Source organism: Vidua chalybeata, chromosome 15 (genome assembly GCF_026979565.1).
Source record: "Vidua chalybeata isolate OUT-0048 chromosome 15, bVidCha1 merged haplotype, whole genome shotgun sequence".
NCBI lineage: Eukaryota > Metazoa > Chordata > Aves > Passeriformes > Viduidae > Vidua > Vidua chalybeata.
In genome coordinates this window covers 11445735-11467135 of record NC_071544.1, presented here as the reverse complement: position 1 = coordinate 11467135, position 21401 = coordinate 11445735, and the positions used below count along the sequence as shown (strand labels likewise).

At 41.6% G+C, this 21401-nt stretch overlaps 1 protein-coding gene across 1 annotated transcript; it reads right to left on the bottom strand.

Annotated features, from left to right (window-relative positions):
• CANX (calnexin) lies at nt 1-18845 on the bottom strand. The gene is made up of 15 exons (XM_053956636.1): nt 18744-18845; nt 11215-11403; nt 10683-10756; nt 10097-10155; nt 9724-9865; nt 8342-8423; nt 7021-7213; nt 5928-6117; nt 5116-5229; nt 4487-4643; nt 3959-4174; nt 3434-3553; nt 3207-3345; nt 2976-3064; nt 1-2385 (listed from the first exon to the last, which is right to left on the bottom strand). The coding sequence occupies exons 2-15, from the start codon at nt 11398-11400 to the stop codon at nt 2332-2334; spliced, it is 1815 nt and encodes a 604-aa protein (XP_053812611.1). The 5' UTR covers nt 11401-11403; nt 18744-18845; the 3' UTR covers nt 1-2331.
• Nucleotides 18846-21401: the final 2556 nt, after the last annotated feature.

Below are 21401 nucleotides of genomic sequence, written 5' to 3'. Positions count from 1 at the left end.
TCCATTTTGGAAAGTCTTCATTTATTGTAGTGATTATTTAAAGCATACACTATGGTATCAAAAAAAAGCCATAACATGCAGACAGGACTTTTTCAGGAGATTTAGCAGAAGCAAATGTAGATTTACAATTAGCTTTAATATAATGCTATTTAAAAGCTGATAGCAGATCTCAAGTTCACTTTTGATGCTTTGAAAGAACATGTATGCACAGGGATTGTTTGGGAATTTAAGGCAATTTGCATATTAAGATAAAAAAACATTAGATTAATTAAGATTTTTATGTTGTGCTCAAAACATTAGCTAAATTGAAACCATTTACATATACTTCATCTCAAAGGACTGAGAGTCATAAATAGCAGCTGCTCCTTGATAAAAATACAGTCCTGAGAACAAGCTAGTAGCAATGCTTAAGCTATGACATCTTCCATGTCAGAGTATAAGCTATTTTTGCAATAAGGAGCAGTATTGACCAGGTGTTCAACAGGCAAAGGCATTCTACACATGCAATAGCTCCCAACAGAAGTCTGAAATTACTTTCAGTATCTTGCTTACAATAGTTTATTTGTACACTGCAGAGAGATCAAGAAATCCTGCTATGCATTTGTGATCACTAATATTTCAAACACAACAACCAAGGGATACAACATAAGGACAGGCAGCAAAAGGTGTTAAAAAAAATTAAAAAAAAAAAAGCCCAAACCCAAAACGAGAGTCTTTTAGTAATTGGTTAGATTGTTTGCAAGGTAATTGGAACACTCTTCCCCCTGCAACCCCTGGGAACTATTCCACACACTATACCTATCATATGACTAAACAACACTGGAGTGTTTAAATTCAGTGCAAGAAGAATAATTTCATGACATTTAATTTCATTCTAAACAAAGGCAAAAGTTTATCTACATAGACATCCAAATGCAAACATATTTGGTACAGTGTAATGAATTACATCCATCTCACCCTCAGAGGTAATGCTCTTGTAGTGCTCACCTGCATTCCACAAAAAAAAGGTGTTTGAAACCGTGTAGTATGGTAGACTCAACACTTTAAAAAAATTTATTCAGCTGGAATTGGAATTTCCTAACATTCACAATATAATTTAGAATGCACTTGTTACATGAAGAGCAAATAAAAGGACTTAAAACAGTTTCACATACCACTTAAGAGATTCCACATGCTCCTTCCCCACCTACAATACTGACATCTTGGTTGTGTTTTTTTTTTCCTTAACAAATACTCAGTTCAACTTGTTTACCTGCCTACCTCCCTCATTTCTACAGCAGACATACAGTGACAACAGTGAGAGGATATGGGACACTGTCTTATTCAGTGTTTGGACCCTGGAAAGGAGCGGGCCTAGCTATGAAATCGAGTTGGACAATGAGCTGAACATGAAGTGCTTCAGCAACTGAGGCAAAGCTGCTCTCAGGAAGAGCTGTATCGTCACAGAGGAAAACACTGGTGGCTGAACAGAGGGCAAAGGGGGAAGTAGCCTAACCACACCTCCCCAGCAACGCTCAGCTTTACAAAAAGAGTTCAAGAACAAATAAACTTGGTTGTCTGCAAGCTTTGCAGGGTTAAATGCCACATTAAGATGACCCACTCCAAATCCTAGACCGTTTGTCAACATTTAACAGGGCTTTAGCCATGCACAGTATGCATGTATTTTATAGACTGCCTAACCCCTTTCTTCCACCCCTTCTTCCTCTTTCCCCTCCCCCCAAAAGAATGAAGTTGATTGATTACAGAGTTTCACTACTGGTTTCCCCATACATCTCCCCCCAGCTGTCTTTTCTTTTGAGGTCAGGGGTGTTGTCAAATGCATTGACAACTTTTCTTCGAACAATTACCAAATTTTTGGGGTATAAAGACATTGGTGCATTTAGGAATTTACATATTTGTAAAAAAAACTAGTTATAAAACTGCATTTTTATCACCTAGCACTTTCAAGATTCATTGTTATATTTCACTAATTAATATATTAAATTAAGCCAAGGTTTGAGACTGGAAAAATTCTACCAATCTACTTAAGAACAGAAAAGAATATTTAAATCCAAAAATGAAAAGGTTAGTTATGTTACATTCCAAAATCCACAGCCCATTATATTAAATGCTTTCTTTCTACAGGAATGATGCTCTTTAAAACAGATGATTGCAAATATTTTACTGCTAGACACTCCATTACATTGTATCGTGTGACTGGAACCTGTGGATGGTGAAATCTTGAGGTTTGTCCAAGTTTCAATGTAAGGTGTCCAAGGTCCTCTCCCAGAACCACGTTTGAAAACAACAACAAAAAAAAAGAAATCACAGATCAAGTTCTTATGACTTTTTTCAATCTTTCCTTGGCTTTCTGTTTCTGGGTGATCTATTCACAGTTTCCTCCTCCTGCAAGAAAATAATTTGTGTAAACATCAATAAAATAAAACCTAAACATACCTTTCATAACCATTTTGAGAAAATCTATGAAAAATAATCCATTTTCCCTTCTACATTAGAATTTAGTTTTTGAAAGAACTTACTGCTGAAAATATTTTGTGGCAAACAGGCAAATTCTTTGTTTTCACAGTGCATGTACACCATTTGTTGGGAGTGCTCAACTGCTGCTGGGAGAATCCCTTAACTTCAAGCAACACTCCACCCATTTTTGAGTCATTGTGTCAGTGTGGAGCACTTAAGGTCACATCCTGACTGCACTCAAAGCTGAGTAAGCTTTTTGCCTCAAGAAGGTGCCTTCCAACAGTCCCATTCCCCTCTCAAGGCAGGGTCTACAGCAGTGCCTTTAGCAGGGTGCCCAAGCCTGCTCAAGTCAGCCACAGCAATTCCTATTCTTCAGGGGGATTAAGTCTTCTAAAAGTGCTGAACTGGGTGGGAGGGTCATATGAGCCTGGTTAAAAGTTAACATTGTAGTAAGGCCTGTTCTACATAACCTATGAAAGAAAATGCATAAGCTTCCTTCAAAGATCAGACACTCTTACCTCTGATGCAGGTTTCCTGTCTTCCTCCTCCTCCTCTTCTTCCTCCTCTTGACTAGCACTTCCTAGATCAGCATCACTTTTCTGCTTCTCTTCAAGGGGAAATGGAAAAAAAAAAGTCATTTTCCTTCTTTTCTTATCTTCAGCTCACTATTGGCTTTATTCCATATCTGCCAATCCTGCTGGTTTATTATATCAGGGAGAATATCATTCAAAATTATCTAGTTTACCTACCAAGCTTTTCCTCATTTGCATCCTCCTCTTCCTCCTCCTCTTCTTTTTCCCCTTTATCTTTTTCTTCTTCTTTCTCATCATCCACCACATCAGGCTGAGGAGCATCAGTCTTCTTGTATTCTGCAGCACTTGGCTGTTTCTGAAAGGCAATGACAAGTCCAAGCAATTATTTGTGACATTCAGGCACATTTTAAACATGAGGCTAATTATCAGAGGAAATGCATTACCTTCCCAGAACAGCAGAAAAGGACAACAAGGAACACTGGCAAAGCCACAGTGAGGATGTAGACTACCCAAAGCCAGGGACGCTCTTCAGCAGCTGCCATCATCTGGCCCACAACGCCAGGCTGTAAGACCAAAAGAACTGTCAAATTCACCCCTTACAGCAAGTTGTAGCAGCTACGTTTAAGCTACAGAATTTTCAAATAGGCTTTTTTGCAACTTTAAACATTGTATTTCAGACCTCAAAAAAAAAAGCTAACCTGAACAAGTACTTTTCCCATAGCTTACAAATTAAGAATTAGGCTAAACAGTCCAAATATCAGAGCAAAAACTCAGAAGGGAGCAGTGAGTACTCTTAGTTACTTATAGCAACCATTAACATCCTGTAATTATGAACTGAGGCTCCCACCTGAGGTTTAGCAAAACCCTCAGCCTTAGCACATACAGGTATATATTGACTAAGGCTGAGAGAAGCAGAGATGCTTCTACTGTTCCACTCTGCAGCACACAATTAAACCGTCCTCTCTCACCTCTGCAGCACCATCAGCTGCCTTTTTCAGTCCCCATCCATCACTGGCCCAATCATCAGCCACAGCTCTTTCAGTACAGATGATAAAGTTGTCAAAAAAGATGTCAGATGTCATAGACCATAACTCAAGTCCAACAGCACTGAAGGGAGTCATCTTGAAAGGTTCCAAGTCTTCAAAAAAATCTGGGTTTGGGATCTTTCTAGGTTTCCATATACCCTAGAAAAGACAAAAGACATTCAGCCTTATCTACTAGAAGACAAATTTTGGTTTTCAGCCCATTATGAATGGAGAGATATAACAATTCATTGCATTTAATTACAACATCTACAGGTGCAACTCATCAGTCTTTGGGAATCAATACAATGAAGTGATGCCTGGTAAGAAAGCACTTTGAATCTGTCCACTTGAAATACAGCACAATCATGACTGCACTTGAATCTCTAATTACATCTGCTGAATCTAAATCATTCTGCTTTCTGTAAGACAGATGCTTTATTGGCCATCAGCTTAAGCAATGAAAACACAAACCTGATAGTTCACATTATCAATCATAGGAGGCTTCCATTTGCCTTTGTAGTTTGGATTGTCAATCATTGGGCGCTGCCAGGTGCCACAGCCAGGAGCTGTCTCACATTTAGGATTTGCAATCTGAGGTGCCTCCCATTCACCATCCATATCTTCATCCCTGAAAAGGCAAACTCAGTTTTGAAGTCCACTCCTTGCCTTCATAAAACAATGAAGCTCAGACAATGTCTGATTTCTGGGAAAATCTAAATTCCTACCACTAAATGAAGACACTGAAACTTTGTATAGCATAAGTCTGTAGATAAATACACTGCAGAAGGAACAAGGATTTCAAAGACTAACTGTGAAGCACAGATCAACAAAAGCCAGTCCCTGAGCATAGCCTCCCTCACTGCCCCTTCCAAGTAGGTTCTACTTCAAGGTGAACATCCCTGCCCTGTTCTGCTTACATTCACAGAAGAGTTGAAAAATACAGAGGTGAATGCAGAACATGAATCCTCAGACCACTGCCTTCTACTTTTGAAGAAAAATAGCCTGAACAGCAACTTTGTCAGCAAGCAACAATGAACTGCAAATGTCAGTACTGAAGTCCTGAAATAATTGCTGCCATTTGCAAGAGGTAGCAAACTTACCAATCTTCAGGTTTCTCAGCATCAGGGTCTGCTACATATTCTGGCTCATCATCCAGCCAGCCCTCTGGTTTCACAGCGTTTTCATCCGCGATCTTTGCAGGAGCATCCTCATCCCTTGAGGGCAGAGCATTATGTGTTAACATACACAACACCTAAGCTCTTAAGCCCAAGGCACAATTCTACAGACTCTGAACAAGCCCACTGCTCTGGACAGCCAGCCACCTTCCCTTCTGTCAGGGTCACTCCATGATTTCAGAAAGGAATTGCCTTGCAATCCTAACACATGTGCCTCTGCACTCTCAAGGTGCCAACTGCAAAGTACTACTACTAATTTTTTTTAAAACCAATCTAGGAGGGGCATACTGCAGCAAATGCCATTTCTTAGCAGCAGCTGCAAAAACACATTTGTGCTTGAAATAGAGTCTATGGTTAACACAGCACAGGTACAAAGCCAGAAAGGCAGGATCAGTTTCTGATTTGGGGAGTCAGGTTTTTCAGTTACCTTACCTATACACTACACAAACAACTACAAAGATTCTTCAGTTAGACCTTCTGCAGCTCATCAAGGATGAAAGCAACAGGTAGCATAGGTACTTCTGCAGGAACAGGAGCACTAAACAGAAAATCCCAGAGGATGTGGGACTTCTCTGCCTTTGCCTACTGAAGTGCTGTTAACATGCCTAAACTGACAGTGTTTTGATTACAAGTGTGAGACTCAAAACCTTCCCTAAGTGATGTGAGAAAGACATTTTGATCAGGACAAAATTATCAGGCTCAATTATTCCCTCAATTCCACCCTTCCAACACCTTACCAGTCATCTGGTTTAACAGCATCTGGGTCTGGGATTTTTGGTCTCTCATCCCAATCCTCAGGCTTCTGGTCATTTGGGTCCTCAATCTCTCGGGGTGGATTCACAGGAGGTGACATATCATTTAGCAAATTCCCACTGTTGACAACTGTTTGATCAACCAGTATCTCAAAACTATTGTCAGGATTCAAGACTGTAAGGAAAAAAGTTGATGTAGTCATTGCATGTACTATACAAAGCATGAGTCATAAAGCACCACTCATCCCCACTGTACAGCCCAAGCTACCACCTACCCATCAACTGCTTTAAAGAACTGCTAAGAACCTTTCTCCTTACACCAAAGTGCAACTAGTGATGATGCACCACATCTCACCCTGTGAAAAGGCAGACTCTTGGCAGAAGTCCTACATGTGTTAAAAGCATGGAGGTTTGTAAAGTGATTTAGCAGTTACCACAACATGTTGACTTTGGCACAGGAAGTATTGCTTTAGTAGTAAGAATGTATATACTCATATTCTACTCCAGACTAAAACTTCCTACTAGTGACTTAGAGGATTTCAATCTCGTTTCTTTATCTTCTGCTGTCTCTCTAGTAGGAAAAGATAGAGACACTCCTAAGTACTTCCGGAAGATTTTGATCATAGCTAATATACCAGACACTATTTCAAGAACTCCTGAGTTTGTCTGGTACATGAAAGCAGGAAAAAAAACACAAACAAAACTAAAACAAACTATGATGCCTCTACATCTAAACCTTAGTGTACCCCATGTTACCCAGAGGCAGCATTCAGGCAGTGTATACACACTGATCATTATTTCAAATATACTTAGTTCAAGTTACTTACAACTGCTCTGAAATTCAGTTCTCCTTTAAGTATTAAGTTCAAGTTACATGACCTTTCTTACATGAATCAAGACTTCCTGGAAGGATGAAATAAGCCTTTGCACAGACAATCAGTTTTTGCATTTGAAGTTTTCAAGTGGTTTTTAGTCGTATGGTGCACTTGCACAAATATTCACCTGTTCATCTGGCTCATTTTGAGCTTCTGGTGCAGAAGATGTAATTATTAATATGCATAGTTAGCAGTCACCATACCTAGAGTATAAAGATGAGTCTTCTTATCAGTAAAGTAAGTCTTCAGATCTGCATCTGGACGCTTTGCGTGCTTTTCCTCGTATTTGCCGGTCTTTGGGTTTTTGTGCCGGAAGATGAAGTGCAATTTATAGTCCTCTCCACATTTGTCAGGGCCAAACATTATTGTATATGGAGTTTTGTCATGGAATTGATCCTATACAACAACAGAATACCTCACTCCATTATCCTGAAATACAACTGAAGTCATTGCCTGGCCTAAGAATTCCCAATTCATTAAAAACTATTCTGCAACTTGAATATCAAACGCATGAAGTCTCCACACTAAATCTTATGTTCCTCATATAAGCCTCCAGAAAAAATAATGTGCTAAGAACTATCCCAGCTATTTAATTTTGCACCTTTGGGCTCCCCTTTTCACATGGAAAACACCAGCTATTCAGGTGTTATCCAAAATATTAGTGTGACACCCACAACATTTAAGTATATCTCTACAGCAAAGTATTTTAAAAGCTATCAATTAGAAGTATCAGCTACTGGCAATAATGAAAGACTAGCAAGGCCACTGAGTTCCTTTCACACAAAGTGATAAGCAGCACTAAAAGTGAAGCCAAGCTGCATTTAGCCTACACTTATGAACTGGGGTATGCCTCAATCTAAGCTCTAACTGCATATAATCATTATTGAACTCTGCAAATCTATTTGTTCATGCTAATGTTATCTGAAAATTCAATGCACATATGAAACTGATTAGGCAGCCAAGTTGTGTTCTGGGTGTTTGTGGTTGTTTTGGAGTTTTTTAATAGTTTAGAAATTGTATTAATAATACAACCCCAATAAGACTGCAGAAGGAAAGAAGAAGTATAGATAACAAGTCATAAAAGTAATCTTATAAAGTCTAGGAAAATGGCTCAAGAAAACCCATAGGCTACAAGAGCCCACGCAAGGTTATCCAGCAGTTCAGCTTTGTCTGAACAGGCTAAACCACTTCAATGAGAGGACAAAATGCAGTTCTTAGGCCTTAGGAGCTGGCCACACTCCTAAGCACCTCCTGTTTGGTTCGAGAACCCAGGAAAATCTGAAGTACTGCAGAGTTTGGCAAAGGTCTACAACTGCTCAGCTATTAGGGAGCTTCAGTTTCCACTCAAGGGGCCGTCACATTTCAGTACTTATCCGCTCCAACTGAAAGCACTGGGAAAACGCTGAGTGCAAAGTACTTGGGCAATCAGGCCCCACTGCCTCCACTAAAAGGGTTTCTTCAGGAAGAAGCAAAGTGAAAAAACTTCTTTCACAGCTAATACCCAAAAGTAGTAGCATTACTCACCAGGTTCAACTCAGGGGTTTTTGAAAGCAATTTCACATAGGCCCCACCACACTCTATTCCGTTTTGGAAGTTTACTTCGTACCTAATTTTAGTTTGGGATAGAAGAGGGGAGAACACATGTTATACATGAAGAAAAATTATTTTTGTAATACACAATTACAATTTTGTCAGTACAAATTAACAGTAACACTGTTTTGTTGTTGTTTGCTTTAAATCACTTACCCAGTGAATATTAAAGATACCATCATATAGATACAAAAGATGTAAGGACTAAGAAAATATTCACAACAGCCTGAGAAACAGTTTAAAAAATGAAGATTTAGAAGAATTAACCTGACAGAAAAGATTAAAGAAATTGAGTGCTGGCCTAGACGATAATGACCTAGAAGTATAGAAGGAAGAAAAAGCTTTCCATTATATGACACTTCAACAGTGATTGAGGTAAACCAATTATTTTCCCCACAACTACTATGGTAGATAGACAACTCAATTTGCAAGACTACAAAGCAAGAACAATTGGATTTTAGGAAAAGCCCCTTTAGGGTTAAAAGCATACAAGAGTATTTTAGGGATGCCAAGGAGCCTGAAAAAAGCAAAACATCTCTGTCAGGAATAAGCTAAGTATGCTTGATCCTCTCACAATGCCAGCAGCTGGAGTGGATGACCACTGGGCTTTATTTTTAGCCTTGTATTTTGAGCCAAAACTAAACAGTGCAAAGTGACCAAATTCCTTATCTTGGGGAAATACAAATTAATTTACTCTTTGTTTAAAATTGATAACATCACTAATAGTGCACAGTTGAACTGTTCTCACTCAATTATGTTTTTCCCCTGACTTGCTACTCTAATACACATGCAAGTAGATTCTTCTACAACAGTTGTGACTTATGTAAAGCGTTCATCTTCCACGGCAAATGAACTAAGACACAGGAAGAAGGAAACAAATCCATCTTTACCCCTCCATCCATTTCCCCTCAGAAACAGGGGGCAGTTTACTGTATAAGAAAGTGCACTGACCTACTTACAGACCAGCATTTGTTCAAAAGGACAAGCACTTCCACAATTAGCAATACAAAAGTCAGCTGCCTGACCTTGTTACTACAATTAAATCAAGGGAACTGAAGCCACAAGACAGGTTACCAAGTCTAGTTTGCAAAGACTTCTTCCTTTTCCAGGCTTCAGAAGGACCCATGCTTTTACTAACTCCCCACTTCAGGAGTCTGGGTTACCATTTTACTCTTACTCAAAACAGTGTAATAATATGTTACAGCATCTTGTGTCATCTAGACCCCCAGTCCACAAAAGCTCAGTTTTAGAATTAACCTCAGCTTGCTATCATGTCACCCTGGAATCAACAGAACACGAAATTATTCTTTACTTACTGTATAATAAGAGGTTTGGTATCAAACACAAATGGCTTGGAAAGTTTGGACGAAATTGCATGATGCTTGGCTCGGGTTACCATTACAAGCCCTTTGTCTCCTGGAAGCTTCGTTTCCTTCATGTCTTGGACTTCCCACTTACCTGGGGAGGAAATTGACCAAACGCTCATTTAACTTAAAATCTCCGAGAGGATATTTTTTTTAAATCAGAACAACATTTTATATTATTAGCCAAGTATATAAAGATCCCTCTCATTTTCTTCAGTTAATATAATTCTAGCTGAGAAACAGAAAAGAAAGACTTGCACCTCTTTTTCATACATGACAAACAGCATCAGAAACATTTATCATCCGAAACCTGGGTTGGACTCACCATCATATTTGGCAATCTCATCATCGGTATCATCTTTCTTGGCTCTCGAAAGGACCCATCTAGAAGACAGGCATCCAATGGTTGGAAAACCATATTTCCCCCCACCACACACACACAAAAAATCTTGCCCTTAAGATAAGGTAGCCCTTGCTGTCTCATGACTACACCCCAGTATCTTGATCCCCTGAGGAATTCTGTTCCCAAGCCCGCCAACTTTTCTGTGTTTGTCACTTCCCACCCCAAGGTAATACCATGGCCTCATGAGCAAGTACCTCACTCCCGTAAAAGAAAAAAAAAAAAAAAAAATCAACCAGAAGTAGCACATTACCATCTTCACATCACCTGAGGAAAGTAAAAAAGCCACATGTAATGGCCTCACCTCCCCTTTATTACTAGAACTTAAGGAAACACTGGTTTAACTCAGCATCTGAACACCTAGCCTCAAGAAGTCATTCTGTAATCCCAACTGAACAGGGGCCTCTGATTCAGTTTTGAATAACACAAGTTCTGCAGAGAGGGTTTCACTGCCTTTCACCAAGATTTTACATTATTTGCTGCACCAAATCATCCTTCAGATTATACTCACCCATCCAGAGTTCCTTTATCAAAAGATTCCGCAAAATACACTTCACCAGTTGGGACAGGGGGCCTGTAAGTAACCTATTGGAAAAGGGGGGCTATTTATGCACCTTTCAAGACACATTCTTTATTCTCCAGAAATACAGGCATGTAAAGCTCACACTCCTTCCTACATTCAAGTACAGCTTACCTGGACATTCTTGAAGCATAAACACAGAAATTACATCAATATTGCTGTTTGTGCCAAGTTGTTGTGCTCTTGTCTGCAACTAAAACTCAAGTATATACCTAACTAGAAATTTTAGCATTAACTCCTGATACTCACATCATCTATTTCAAAGACAGATCTAAGTCTTCTGGAAGAACATGGGGGACATGAAAACAGGAACAAAGCAGCCAACCTTAATTCCAAGCCCTACTCCTAGATAACATTTTATAACATTGTAACAGGTTAAGAAAATAAAGACAACTCTGATCAGACTCAAATTAACCAAAACACAAGCAGTAATTCAATTGTTAAAAGAAATTCTATGCCAAACCTTTGGAGCTGGAGGAGCACTGCTTGTTTCAGACTTTGACTCTTCTACATCCTCAATACCATCATCCAAGTCATCCTCGATATCAACTACATCATCAGCATCATTGTCTTCATCCGTATCATGTGCCTGGATAGCAAGGATCCCAAGGGCTAGCAGGGTCACACACAGTAGCCATTTCAGCTCCATGTTCTGAATAAATAAGACAAGGCAAAACGGTCAAGCCAGCACTGCGCGCAGAGCAACACGATGCTTCTCGGTACAAATCCGAGCATCCAAGGCAACAGGTGAAGTGCAAACTTATCTCTCCAGCTCTGTTATTTACAGCATCTGCCTGAGACAGCTCTAAAAGCTGGGGAGGAAGACAACATAAAGCTAAGTATTTAATACCAAACAGACATTAACTGAGTGGAGAACCACACGTACACATTCTGCAAATCATGCAGAAGTGTCATAATTTTTCTCTTACACTGCCACAGGCCACAAGCAGGACAGCAGACATATCCATGACACCACAACATATCTGGCTGTAAAAGCCTAAAAAGAAAACATATTTCATGCTTATGAAGGACTTTAAATACACCATGCAGGAACTCAAACTTTCATTCAGTCCAGAAAGTGAAATAAAATTTTCTATTTTATTTAAAAACAGTAATTTTTGCAGAGTACTCAATCTTTATCTCCTGTTCAATACATTTTTGTCCTTTCAAATGCAGAGCTCCGGTGTTTTCAATAATCAAACCCCTTCCCCAGGTTTTATTGTAGAATTACTACTAGTAATAGCAATTAGTAATTGCTACTACTGGCAGATGCCTATAAGCAGTTGAAGCTCCTGGAAACTGCCACTTGATTCAATTTCCTTATTTCAATCTCTAATTTAACAAGATGACCAAAGAAAGAGTAGCTGTTAACTGAAACCTTACAGAATTAAAATATCACACCTAAACTAATTCATAAGGTGCTCAGCATATTGTCCCACCTGAAACATGAGAGATATTGGCAAGCTGTAGCTTAAAATATCTTGTAAGTAAAATGGGTTTCAATTTTACTTTCCTCCTAGAAAAACTACAAGATCACTGCCTCTTTAGGTTGATACAGAAGGCAACACTCCCAGAATTCTATTCAGTTTTATCTATCCAAAACCCTCACAACCTATGCCTTGCTCATCTTTTCTCCTTTGAATCCCACTCCAAATTTTCTTCCCAAAACCAGAGGTATAACTGAGCCTGAACTTTTTTTGGAAACAAGTATAAAATCAAACATCCCCTCCTCCTTCCCTTACACTCCTACCTCATACTGTAGCCCTGCAGACTTTCAAACATAACTCAAGCAGAGTTAACAGTGCCTGTAGGGGCTTAAGATCATGCTAGGAAACAAACTTTTGACTTTCCAAAGCATGTTTAGGCAACTAAAAGAGTTCACGTTCTCAAAAGCTTATCAGCATTATCCAATTTTCCAAGACTACGCTGCATACTAGATCTACCATTCTTAGATTATTCTTTAACTTACTTCTAATGACAGCGAGGATTTTACAACTTTAGAACTGTAGTTTTATAACCACAACAAAATTGTATTTTAAAGACTTGAGCTGAGGTCATGTCCAGTTTGTCACTACAGGAACATGCAATTGCAGCCAGTTTTCCAACAATAGTGATGGCCTTGAGGATTATAGTCCAAATGCATGTGCACAGTCCTCCCCCACTCAGGTCAGGCAACTGCACCCAAACACCTCTGAGCCAAAAGGACAATCATTCCAGAAAGAATGGCTGACAAAAACTTCCAAGGGCTGTTATATATGAGCAAAGCTTGTTTGCTTAATGCACAGTGTACAGCCAAAACTGAAAACAGTTTCAGACTTCAAAACAGCTCATATTAGTGTGAGAGCCACAACACAAAACCAAGGACTGAAAATGGTCAAGCAGACACCAGTACCCTTGGAGCTGCAAATTCTTCTTGCACAGATAATGTGTTCTTTGAATAAACTCATACCCAGCAGCATAAGAGCAGTACAGAAACAAGAGCCTGAAACTTCATCTGAAAAAATGATCTTTAGAGCTCTGGATGTGCCCTGTATGACTGAAGCAACCATGGATGAAACAGCACAAAAGCACCTTTCCATGGAAAGGGTTTAATTTTGTCTTACCTTACCAATAGGGCTTCACTAAATATTTTTAAAATAGAGCTAAATTCAGGAAGACAATACAGTTTTGTAAGGGCTTTCAAATTATCCTATTCAGATAGAATGAGCATGTCATGATTTGCAAAATGATATAACAAAATTAATCTTAAAAATATACCAAGGTTAAAAATGAGCCAATTCTCTCCTTTCCTAAAAGGAGTTTCTGCACCCCTCCTCCCAACCTTGTGCAAAGGGTGTTAACAGTTTAGCATGCAAGTAATCCTTTAAGTAATCTCTCCAGTAGCCAACTAGCAAGGAAGTTTTGGTGAAAGAATTAAATAATCCACTACAACTTTCCTGCCAGCACTGACTCCATATGTAATAATTACCTACTTCACAATCCCACCTCAACTACAACCCTTTGAAAATATTTGTCAGCAGCAAATAGACTTTGGTAAATGCTCACACCCAAGTGGCAAAGGTGCGTGGCCTCTGAAATTCTTCTGTCAAAGCATCTTAGTGAAACCAGACAATTCTGCTGGAGACCACACAGCAGGGGCAGAATGCTGCTGCTGCTGCATGGCTGTGCTCATGATACAGCCACAGGTATCTACCCTGCTACACTTATCATTTAATGCTCTGTCTGAATTTGAGGCCTTGCTGAACCTCATTTCAAGGGAGAAGTATTTCATGGTCAAGTTACCAAGCAAGCTTCATCACCCCCCACCAAAAAAAAAAAAAAAAAAAAAAAAAGCTAAAAAGTCTGAAGAGAAGCTAATCCAATGTCACATCCTACCTCTTTACAGTCATTGGCAAGCAGTTGTCACAAGTTTATATCCCTGCAGAAAGCTGTTTAGGACACTTCCTACATACTAAATCAGTCCCAAATTCAACATAAGCTACCATTCATGTACCTTGAGTACAGGCTGGTAGCTTCCTCTGCAACTGCCAGTTATTATGCCAAACTCCTTATTCTGTTTAAGCTGAAACAATATGAAAAGCTGACTAAATTATAGAAAAAAGGCACTATGTTCTCAGAAGAGCAATTTAAGTGAAGCACACATTTTCGATATTTAAAAAGCCACTTCTATCCATAATGGATGTACTGCTACAGGAAAAAAATTCAAATTCACTTTGCACAATCCTTAGGGACACAACATAAACACAATTATGCCCTAGTAAATTAGGTTACTCCTAAATAGAAGAGATGAGGAGGGGGAAAGAGATACAACTCAGCTTTTATACAAAACAGGCATAAATCAATTTTTCAGTGGAACTTTAAGTTGCTGGCAACTACAGCTATTCAGTTAGCCACCTCAAACATAGTCTAACCTTCAGACACTCTCACCTACTCTATTATGATCAGACTTCTCCCTTAAAAGGTGTCCAATTTCCAAGCAATTACCATCCTTAGCCATTTTTTACCCTGCCTTCACCTCCCTTCTTTAGGTTAAACTGTGCAGTATTTCTGAAAGTTTGTGTATTTCTGATCATGCAATTGACAAAAGCCATTACCACAGGAACACTTTAATAATGAGAGCTTCTGATGTCTCCATTCTACTTCAGTGTAACCATCACTTTCACCATAACAATGTTTCAAGTCAGAGATAACTCCATGTACTTTTTTTTTAAGAAAGTCTTCAGTCACTTACAGACATTGGCACACCACTCAGATTGAAGGGAATACTACTGCAATCCCAAAGTTTGAGACTGTCAGTGTTAAACCAAATTGGAGTGGGATACAGAAACAGGATCTTACCCCAAAAGCACAACTCCTACCACGTAGGAGTACAACACTGGAAGCACTCCTACAACAGACAATTGTCACTACTCTCCCTAACATACACGTCCCCTGGAAGAGAGTGAAATTGCCCATAGAAAGGATCTTCAAGTCCTCTGCTACCATTCTTCCAGAACATACTGTTTAGTAACTTCCCTGTCAGGTCAAACAGAGCCTGCAAAACCAGTTTAATAATCTCCTTGGTTACTAATCTATTTCAGTGGTTCATCAAGCCAGTTCTTAATACAGCATATTTCAGAATGTATAACTACACTTGAATGGCTACTAGCTATCTGGTTTACTACTTACTCTTAAAAAAAAACAAAATTAAAGAGTCAGACTGAACAGATCTTATGAAAATAAGTCACTACAAACTACACCTAGGCAACTTAACCAGATGAGCATCAATGGTTTCTCTTTCAGCAGTACCTGAAGTCTCAGCTGAGTGGCTTAAGCAAAGGAAGAACAAAACCCGCTAGCAAAGTCCTGGGCTCCCAACACTGGGTTTCAGTGTGGTATTCACAGCAGAAGCACACCAGTGAAAACAAGCACAATGCCTCATGCAAGGCAAGAATTAGGGAAGAAAAATTTGAAGTCAAACATAAAGATGATTCATCACAACATAAAAAAAATTGCAAGGAGGCAAGAACAGAGAGGCTGAGACACAGATATACATTTTCCTTCTCAAATGAGAGTTCTGTGGGTTTTGAGCAAAGGCTCAGTTATCCTACTTGGTAGTGCACTAATTTCCTAAAGTCAGAATTACTGAAGAGCAGAGGAAATCTCTTCTACATCTCACAATCCCTCTGCCTTCCACATCCTGCCTCCTCTGCGGTGCCCGGGTAACTGTTTACACAGCCTCATGATGAACCAGCCGCTGGTTTAAGATGGCTCGAATCCTTCTGCCATGTTATTTTAACCCTGAATCAATACCCCAGGCCAACCCAGCAGCAAAAGCGAAAAGAGTTGTAGCAGTACCAGTGAAAGTAAGTAGCCAAGGATAGAGGAAATAAAGCTGTTGACAGCAGATCCAGCTCAATACCACAGTTTCAAGTGCAGGTCTGTCACCTGCACCTGCCTGATTTGTCTTTAGGCAGATTTGGGGGATGGACACCATGGTGAAGCTGAAAACTCTGTGGCCAAATACTATAATTTCAACAACTAGTACAGGGCCTCAGCACCCCTCGAAAGGGGATATAAAAAAATTATGTTCATGTATATACAACAGCTCATATAATGCAGGCAACACTTTTTCCTCTGAAATACTGTTTTTCAGACGGACAGCTTCCACTATTGTGAAGATTCTGCCTTTAACATCATAACTCAATGAACAGCAGACAAGGCTAAAGAAAACTATCTTACTAACAAGAGAAGAGAGGCAAGAACTCTCCATGGTGGTGGTTTACCCTCCTACATAATTTTTTTTTTTTCTTCAGTAAGGAGTGGCTGGGATACACTTCTACATGAGGAAGACGTCTCCTGAAAAGGATTAGCCAAACCTCTCCTGGAGAGCCCCACAAAAAAAGCTGCCTCCTGTTTGGGTTGTAGAAAGCACAAACCAGGCAAGGGATTAGGTGTGAAAAGGGACAGCAACAAAGCTTGCTTTTAATAGGCATTTCAAATATGCCAGTTTCTAAAAATAATGTACAACAGTGCAGATACAGTACAGAAGCAAAAAGCAGATACTGTTTGTCAGCACAGATATCCTTCCTGCAGAACTGGAAGTCCTTGGAGGGTAAGACAGAACCATGAGGCTTTTTGACCTCATAAAACAGATGGGCTGCTAGGAAAATTATATTAGTGGGAGCAGATCTGGAGGAACCCCAAGATCTTTGAGACCATCACACCTAGAAATCAATTCAAGTTTGCCCTGCTACAGAATTGATTCCAACAAGTACAGGCTGCCACCATGATTACTCCTAGAAGCAGAAAATCAAAGGCCAGAAAAGGAAGTAAAAGGCAGAGCTAAGTACAAGTCTCAGTGTATTCTCTGTAAAGGATTTATTCAGGGTAAGTGCTACAGCACACCAAATGAGAGGGTAATGTGATGGAATTTGAAAGCTTTCTTACCATTTTACACTAGATACCCTTCCTAGGAGGGCAGCTGATCCCAAAAAAGCAGTTTACATATCATACACAGCTTGCGATGCTGCCTGTAAATTGTACAAGTATCTTCTTCATAATGTTTTTTTAAACTACAAATATTAGAAGGTAATACAAACTCAAAGTTTTACTCAGACCTTTTCCTAATTTTATTAAGTGTTTTGCATAAGCCCATCAAATACAGCCAAATTAACAATAAAGTGAAGTCAGGTACCTCAGTGTGAACCTAGAGTAATATATATACCAACCTATATTTAACCATTATTTTATCTGGATTAGCTCATACATTATTATAGTTCTGCTATCTCTTTGCAGTACTTTAGCAACAACCAAAACCACAACGTGCAAGACTGTCCCATAAAACCCATGTGATATGCTTACTTGACGACATGAAGTCAACACACTACATTTAGAAATACATTACATGCCTAGAGACCAGTTTTCAGACATCTAACATACCCTGAATAAGTTCCAGAAAGAGTTTTCCACGATGATCTGCACAATCTCTGCAGCATTAATTACGTTAACACTGATCATCTTGAGGTCTGGACCTTTACCATTACTACTGCCATTAATACATGTCCACTACCCTTCACAACCAAATCACCTGCAGCATTTCTCTTTCTGTAGCCTAGAAGATTCTGAACCACAAACCTGCATGTGAAAGTTCACACTTCAGAATCAGTACAGATAAGAAAGCAGTGTGCTGTACATGCTTTAATTCAATCGTGTGGGTTTTTTTTTCTTTTAAAAGCCAGAAATGAGAAGTCATTTATACGTTATTTTAAAGACATCCAATGCAAACAATATTTGGGGGACAAAAATCAAAGCAGGCATTTCAATGCCTTTAAATTCTCAGATCTTCCTGCTGCAGATTCCTCGCCTGCACTTCACCTGTTGGGACTCCAGCCCCGCGCCATGAGCTCCCCCCTTCCAGAGGCTTCTCCTTCCCCTCCACAGCCCCAGCCAGGCCCACGCCATGCTCTGCACCCACCTCCTGATCCCCCTTTGCGGGGCTTCATGGGGAGCACGTTCAAGATTATTTCCAACATGGAACACGTAGCCAGATAAAACCTAAACCACGCGCTGCCCACATCTACGTGCGACTCTCGCTTTCCTCCCGGTTCCACCACGCGGCCCTAGCGCCAGCCGCTGCCCGGAGCGGCGCTCCCAGAACTTACCAGAAGAGCCGCCGCTCCCCCCAGGCCGCTCCGAGCCCTGCGGGTGCCGGGCGGGACCCGGCGCCGCCGCTGCCGCAGCCCCGCGCCCGCCCCCGGCCTCAGGGGCCTCCCCAGGCCGCCCCTCTCGCCCTGACTCCGGGGGCTCCCCGCCCCCTCCCACCCCCGGGATGGGGCCGGGACCACGCATGGGCCGCCCAGCCCCCAGGGCCCAGCAGCGCCCCGCCGCACGCCCCACGACAGGCCGAGCTCCCCCACCGCCGCGGGCGAGGCCGTTCCCCGCTCCCCCGCCCCGATGTTCCGGGGCCGCAGCGGCTGTGGAGGGAGGGCACGGACGGACGGACACACTCACCCTCCGCCGCCCCGGCCGCCACCGCCGCCGGGCTCCCCTCACCTCCGTCACGTGCCCGCGCGCCCGCCGCCGCCCGCCTATCTGCCGCGCGCCAGCCCCACCCCCGCCTCACGGCGCTCAGCCTCTCCCATTGGCGGACAGCGCGTCCGTCCGCCCGCCCAGCCGCCGGTTGTGCGCTCTGATTGGCTGGTGTCACCGCCGCTCAACAGCCGACCCGCCTCTAAACACGCCCCCAACGGCGCTGCCCTTCGTGGAGCGCTGTCATTGGTTGGCGGGGTTGCAGGAAGTGCCGGCTGATTGGGTGGATGCGGGCAGGCCGTTGGGATGTGGGCGGGGTCCCAACGGGTCTCGGTCCAGGGGCGCTGCGGAGGCTGACGGGGCGTTGCGGGCGGTAGGGGGCGGCAGGGGGCGGCAGGGGGCGGGGCCAGCGCCTCACGCCCTCCCCGCGCCCCCCCCATCCCCTCACGCCCTTCACCCTCTGCCCCATAAAATTCCGCTGTGTTAAACGGCAGAGCCATCTTTATGTCTGTTCCTTAGAAAGGGTGTTCAGGTTTTCTTGCCTATTCAGCAAATTCAGTGTATCTGGTGGTTCTTTTCCTCAATTACAAGCCGAGGGTTTAATAAAGTAGCGAGCAGTGACACAGACTCCAGCGTGTTCGGAACATGGCAGTGCTGCTCTGCAGCTGCTTGCCCAAAGGCCTTGTGCAATTCCGGAACCTTTAACCTGTGCTGTATTTCGAAAATGAAAGTAACGTAGTTTTGTAGAGGTGAAATACTGTGTAAATGTAGAACGTTTGTACATCGAATCCTTAAAGAAACACAGGGAAATACAGAAAAAAGTGTCCTTGGTGGGCCGATGGGACAGATAGGCCGAAGGAGATGCTGGGTTTGATGGACCATGTGAACGAGGTCAAGATTAAAGTTGAGGAGTCTCCGTGTCCTGCTGCACACACAGCCATGTGGGAGCGCAGGGAACACGGCCCACGGTGAGGAAAACAGGCTCTGGTACCCTGGAAGTTACAGCACCTTTGTGCTGTCTCTAAGCTGCACCAGCTGAGAGCGGTTCCATAGAAAGCTGTGTCTGAACCGCCCAGTTGAAAGCAAGCTGCTGTGTGGTCTGTGGGCTGCAGCCTGTTCCAGGAGATAGGAGTATTCTGTAGGAATAACAAATCCAATATTACTAGGGAAAAGTAAGAAAGAAAAGGGTCGTGGTTTTTTTCCCTCTGTAAACATAAATCTGTTTTGAGTTGATGCAATGAGTCAGCAGTATAAGTTTCCCCACAGAGAAAATTCCATCGTGTTAGGACAAAGCAAGCAGGGCCCCAGCATTCAGAAATAAGGCTCAGCATAAATGAAATCAGCAAATCCCTGCTTGCACTGAAGTTTGGAATCAAACACATTTTTCCAGAAAGACACCAAGCTGGCTCCTAAACTACTCTGTTGAGCTATACCCAGACTGAGCAGAAGATGCAGACAGGCAGGGAAACAGTCACAAATAGGCAGCACAGGAGATATCAAATGCTTAAAGAAGAACCTAAAAACACGATGGAAAAATACTTTAAAGAGTAACAAAGCAGTATATTTTAGTAAGTGCCCTCCTCAATCTAGTCAAACCCATTTTTCCACCAAATATCTTTCAAGCCTTTCTTTTGAAACTGGTTATTAACTGCAACATGACTGCAGGACAGCATAATACTCCTGCTGAAATCACAGAAGCACCAGGAAGTCAAATACACACACACACACACACACACACGTGATTCCCCTTTCTCTCCCACCCTTTCCCAAAAAAGAAAACATTCCTTCCTTTTACAACCTGCTGAATCATGGCACAGGCAGGCAGCCCTGGAGCTGGCTCCTGCCTGTGCTGCTTTGTCATCGAGAAGAACAGAGCACTCTAAGTTATAAAAAAAAAAAAAAAAAAAAAAAAAGAAGAATCTGCTAAAAGCATATCCTATGTGGGGATTTTCGAGATGTTTGAACTTAGATAAAAGAAATACAGAATGAACACAAGAGAGAGATAATACAGAAGGAAAGTAAAAGGGATGAGTAAAGGAAACAGAAGAAACATGCACAGAGATTTAACTGCTTTGGCAGCTGAGAAGGTGGTATTTTTAGACTCTAGAGTGCCAGGGCAGGGAAGGTGAAAGAAAGAAAGAGAATGGCAGATATCACATGGCAAACATGACATTGTCAAGGAAAAACATTTTGGTGTGTTCAGGCTTTATTGCAGCAGATTTGCTTTGTCCCACTGACAAACACTCAGGAAGTGTGCTGCTCTCTGACTTTGGCAGTACAGTTGGAAAGGCAGAAATCAGGCAGTGTGGTGAGACTGGCAGAGCCTGAATATGCACTCCTCAGAGGTGAGATGCAATGGTCAGTTCATTAGTGCACTAGAACTTTGAGTAATTCTATTTTTGGGAACTTTCTTTTCCTGAGTGTTATCATACAGGAACCTCATGTGCTTTCCACTGGTATTTTCATAATTCCCTCTAACTTGATCTCCAAAGTGTTCCTCCTTCCTTAATCCCTTCAGGGCATTGCCACATTGCTAGAGTTCTCCAAGCACTAGTAGTACATCTTTTCAAACTCATCTCCTCTGGAAAACTGGCAAGAAGCGAGTGGAAAATCCAGCAGGTCAGCGTGACAGGAGGGACA

Excerpts from the sequence above, each read along its gene's own strand:
- CANX (XM_053956636.1), bottom strand. The coding sequence starts at position 11,400 with ATGGAGCTGAAATGGCTACTGTGTGTGACCCTGCTAGCCCTTGGGATC. Across the intron at positions 9,866-10,096 it reads TGAGATTGCCAAATATGATG|GTAAGTGGGAAGTCCAAGAC; the intron begins GTGAGTCCAACC and ends TTTCCTCCCCAG. Across the intron at positions 2,386-2,975 it reads ACAGGAAACCTGCATCAGAG|GAGGAGGAAACTGTGAATAG; the intron begins GTAAGAGTGTCT and ends ATTTTCTTGCAG.